Consider the following 5,213-nt stretch of genomic DNA (forward strand, 5'->3'; position numbering starts at 1 on the left):
AACAGTACGGAGAGTGATCACTCTAAAAATACAAATAGACCTCATTTTCTTGGAGGAATGCTATTTCTTATTAAGTCACTGACTCTATTCTGCTTGTCTTTTTTTCTCCATTTCTGATTTGATGATAGTGAAATGACAGCAAGGACACCCTCTAGAGAGGGGACAAAGTTTACCTGTAATGCTGAAACTTCCCCTTGTTGTCTACTGGCTTCACCATGGGTATGACCCCCTCCTAGAGAAGGTTATCACTTTTAATTAAATAAATAGTAGTTGAACTGAGCGCTTCAATATTTTCCCCTTTCTCTGGTATTTAGGAAAAATATGTCAATAGGAGACATGCTCTCTTCTCATTCTTTCTAAGTACCTGAATCCAGCCCTCTCCACCAATGTAAGAGACTTTAAAGACAAGGACTAATGAACACCTGATTTTGCTCTGATGAACAGAAGAAGAAAGAAATATTGTATACTTACTGAGCTATGGAAATAGCCTGGGCTGCAAGGATGTGGCATTCATTCATCTCATTAGGATAATACACCATAGATCTATCTTCACTCATTTGGTTCTTCCAGGATTGGAGAACATGGTCACTCACATAGCCTAGATGCTTGCAAGAGCTACCAACATGCTGTCTTTGTAAGACACACCCACGTATAGGGCAAAAGGAGCGTTGGGCTTTCAGTCACCCACTTTAAAGCCAGAGAAGGACTTGGAGGGTGTCGGAGACCATTGTCATCATTTTGATTTTGATCATGCAATGCCTAAATTGGCTTCACTCTCTTTCTAAATGCCTGAGGTTGAAAAATTCTTAATTCTCCCAAGAGAAATTAAGAAAGTCCTACTATAACTGTTAAAGAAACTAAATATTTATTTAACAATATTCTTACAAAGAAAACCTTCAGTGAAGAGATTTTTGGAAAAGTCATACCAAACTACCAAGAAAGATGTATTTCCAATCTTATACAAACTATTCTAGGGAATAAAGAGAAGATAATCCCTAACTCTGACAGTTAATAATAGAAAAACATTCTCAAAGGACTGAATGAGCTTGCAGTTAAGTTTCAGATGTAATTGGTGGTCCTCCCTCTTTGTAAGCCTATCTTAGAAAGGGTACAGTCACTTGCCAAACATCAGTTAAGAAGGTAGACACTGTCCTTTCATCTCTTCCATACATTTGAGAATGTAGTATTCCCAAATTTGGCAAATATGAAATATCTGAGAAGTTGAGCAAAGATAAAATATTTCATATATACTTATACTAAAAAAGTATTTGTTGTTGATGTGAAATTCAAATTTAGTTAGGAGGTCTATATTTTGCCTGGCAACCCTACCCGTGTGGCAATGCTAAGTTGCTCTCCGTTCATAGAAAAGATTTTTTTTTTTTGAGGAAGATTAGCCTTGAGCTAACATCTGCCACGAATCCTCCTCTTTTTGCTGAGGAAGACTGACCCTGAGCTAACATCTGTGCCCATCTTCCTCTACTTTATATGTGGGACACCTGCCACAGTATGGCTTGACAAGAAGTTTGTAGGTCTGTACCTGGGATCTGAACTGGCAGACCCCGGGCCGCCTAAGCGGAATGTGTGAAATTAAACACTGCACCACCAGGCTGGCCCCCATAGAAAAGATTTTGGCCAAGATCCCATCCCCCTTTCAGGTGAGGGAACTGACGAAGTGCTTTATTTTCACACAACATGTGAGTCTGGGAAGGTGATGGCAGTGAGGTATTGAGTCATACGATGGTCTGAAAATATTTAGATTCATTAAAAATCTCACCCTTCTTCACTCATGTCAGCGGTGCTTTTCAAAGATGTCATCATTTATTCAATTTTCCAGTAATTCAAGAAACATTAATAGAAATCTTGACTGATATTGTCTGTGCCACTTCTCTGGAGATGTCAGGCTGATTAGCCCAAGGAGGGTTGTTGGTTCTCCAAATGTTGAGATTTTTTTCTTGTTCTAAGGAAGAGAGCTTCCAGTGCTCTACATGTCACTACTATAAACATAAGTCCAAGTAATTCTTTTTTTACTATATTTTACAAAAGTTATGGTAGAAGGTGGGTTGCAAATTAAAGAAAATGAAAGGACTGTTCACAGCAAATGCTTTAAGAAGCACTGTTCTAAATGACATCAGACCCCACTAAGGCTGCATGGGTCACACCATCAGGAGGAATGTGCAGTACACTGTGTGGGACATCAATGTCTTCCTTCCATACAATATAACTCCTTTGTGAACAGGGCCCATGTGCTCATCACAAATGCACTGTTGGGAATATACACTTGGTCATTTCCTCAGCGGTCTGTATGAAACTGGACAGAGGCAAGACCTAGATTTCCTCCCACACCCAATTCTTCCTCAGAATCTTGTTATGAGACTGGAGCACAAAAGCACACAAGTATGCAAAAAAATATTTTTTATTGCTCTCTGAAACCTTAGGCTATGGAACATGCCAAAAAGCCTGACATGAGGCTGAGGAGGAGGGAAGTTCAGAATGAGGTGGTGAGGTTGGCTGTGTGGAGAAAATATTCCTGTCCTGGGTGGATCTTCACACTGGTCCCAAGTCCTTGATGAGCTGCATACCAACCTCAGGGAGCTGACTCTCAGCTCTCCTAGGCCCTGAACTTGCAGACATAGGGCAAGTACGAATCACAGTTATAATCTTTCCATTTCAGATATCCTGGAGAGACAAGAGAACTAAAGTGAATGGGACTGGTGGAGCCGGTGAAGCCAAGGGGGGTGCTCTCAGACTCTGGCCTAGGATCCAAAGCATCTCTCTCCTCTTGGTCAGAATCCCACTCCAGGGAAAGGAGATTCAAAGAGAGTTGAGAGGAGAGAAGACAAAGATGGGGAAAGGCAAGCCAACATTGCATATCCTAGCTGAGGAGCATTCCCTGAAATTCAAGCTTAGAAATGGGGGATGAGAGGATGGAAAAGACCGGGCACGAGGTAGCTCCTCTGTCTCTTACCTGTGCTTCGCGACACGCTCCCGCAGTAGCCAGGGTTTGGGGTGGTGGGGGGAATTTTCTCCCAAGCACGGTAATGCGTAAGATCAGTACTACTCCACTCCCATCCACCTGCATCAGGCTGATAGCCCTATGGAGTAGAGGATGACAACAGGGGAGGTTGAATGGTCATTCGAGTTCTCAGTGCATCATCTCCTCAGCTGGAACACTTGATCCCTTCCCCAAAATCGTGACAGTTGGTCTGTTCCTCCAGGTGCTGCTCAGAGTTTTCCTCTGGGAAGCTCCCACTAATCCCTCCTCCTACTGGGAATTCCCAAAGCCAAAATCACACAGAACAATGGAAACACTCAGAGTAGCACATTACTGGCGAAACAATTGGTGGTGCATTTGTAATTACCCTCTGATACTCAACGACAATGTCTGTTCTTTAGGAGCAAAATGCCTTGTATCTTCACTTAGGTTCCCTAAACACAGTATGTGTAATATTCAGGGAGACTCAGAGAATGAATGACAAGACCTCATGCGTGAAATGTGCACAAAACGTGCCCAAAGGCAGATTAACTGCAGCTGGAGACTGGGACCATCCACAGAACTCAGCTACTCAGCTTTCCTCGAGGTCCTCCCTTTCCCCTGAAAAGCCCGCTGGATCTCTGAGCTCCCAGGCTCTCTAGGGTATTTCCTGGGCAGGTATACGGGCCAAGGTGCAGGTCTGGATGGCCACAGCAGTGTGAGAGGGAACAAGAGGAGAAAAAGTAATCGCACCTGTGTGGGGTCATTGAGCCCAATCCAGACATATGAGTAGGAGTGGGCAGAGTTCTTGACCAGTGAGGCCACGAAGGATGCTTCAACTGCACTGAGGATGGACACAAGGTGTCCCGAGGGCCGCTTCTGGCAGTCCATCTGTGTGAGGAAGAGAGACACTGAGGAGCAGCTTGAGATGTCACTGGGGAAGGGGCCGGCAGAGATAGGTGAGAAGCACTGTGTTTGCAAAAGATGAGCGTGCTCATTCTCTCTTTCAGGAAACTCTGCAGAATGGAAACCACACCGGAACCCTGGTCTCTAGTGCACTTCCCCCTATAACTGCTAGCGCAAATTCAGCTACTCACATCTGCATCCATCCAAGATTTTGCTGTCAGAAAAAAGCCATAGCAGTAGGAGCCATAGGCTTTGGAGCCTTTGGGACAGTTGATCCCTGAAGCGAGCGCGTCCTGCGGGGAGTCTTCACCTGGGATGGAAGGAAATAAAGGCGAGGGATGCAGAGAAATGGAGAGTGGGGATTAGTTTTAGGATGCGACTCTGGGGAATATCTACGAGGCCAATACTTGGGGAAGTGACACCATACTCCTGACTACCACTCACTGCCGCTACCACTTTCAGTATCCTGGATCTTGAACCAGCCCCATTAAATGAGGAATCATCTCTTTTCTTTTCTCCTTCTCCCATATTCAAAATTCCACCTCTTCCCCAGCTCTGGGCTGACTGTGCCTACAGTTAGCTCTCCATTCATTCTACCTCCCCATATCTCATTACTGACCCCTCATGCTTTCCCTCTTCAACCTACCAACATAAATAAGAGTCCATTGAGAAAATGGGAAATCATCTCACTCCAGTGTAAATGGACCACTGGAGTGCCTCTGCCGCTAGTTACCCCGAAGGAAGGAGTGAGGATGGAGAAACTGTAGGCGGTTCATTTTGTGGGGATATACCTCACCGTGACCACGTTTGTCACACAGGAGCCTTCCTCCTCTTTGCCCTGAGCACTCACAGGAAACCCAGTGCAAGAAGCAGAATAATCTCACCTTGGACCTGAGAAAGGAGCATCAGGCAGGAGAGCAGCACCCAGGATACGCTGCAGAGGGCCATGGGAGGAGCCATATTTTGTGTAACTGAGGAGGCAATCAGAGATCACTTAAGGAAGTATGGTCAGAGAGAGAGCACACAGAGAGCCCTTTGTTCTGCCTCTTGTCTTTTCCTGTGTCTAATCCCCTAGGAATCTTGATGTTCGTGACATCTGTCCCCTTCTAAAGTTCTAGAAAAGTATTGGAATGTGTACAGCCTACTCCCTCTGAGATTTCCCAGGACAGCCCTTGCTGAGTCTCAGAGTTGCAGTGTTGTCTGAGCACTGGCATCCTCCTAAAACCTTCCCCCAAATGTGTGAGGTAAAACCCCTGCCATGAGTCTCTCCTACTCTTGCTGCCACTTACCTGTGTTGCAGGGGTCAGTGAAGGTTGGTCAAGTCAGAAAACACTGG

The 5,213-nt window shown here is 45.0% G+C and overlaps 1 protein-coding gene across 1 annotated transcript; it reads right to left on the bottom strand.

Moving 5' to 3' along the window:
• Positions 1–2,428: 2,428 nt before the first annotated feature.
• LOC103563789 (regenerating islet-derived protein 3-gamma-like) lies at positions 2,429–4,848 on the bottom strand. The gene is made up of 5 exons (XM_008539240.2): positions 4,762–4,848; positions 4,069–4,187; positions 3,725–3,862; positions 2,966–3,092; positions 2,429–2,676 (listed from the first exon to the last, which is right to left on the bottom strand). Exons 1-5 carry the CDS (start codon positions 4,835–4,837, stop codon positions 2,609–2,611), a joined length of 528 nt encoding a protein of 175 aa, XP_008537462.1. The 5' UTR covers positions 4,838–4,848; the 3' UTR covers positions 2,429–2,608.
• Between the last annotated feature and the right edge of the window lie 365 nt (positions 4,849–5,213).

This window comes from Equus przewalskii, chromosome 14 (assembly GCF_037783145.1).
Source record: "Equus przewalskii isolate Varuska chromosome 14, EquPr2, whole genome shotgun sequence".
Classification (NCBI taxonomy): domain Eukaryota; kingdom Metazoa; phylum Chordata; class Mammalia; order Perissodactyla; family Equidae; genus Equus; species Equus przewalskii.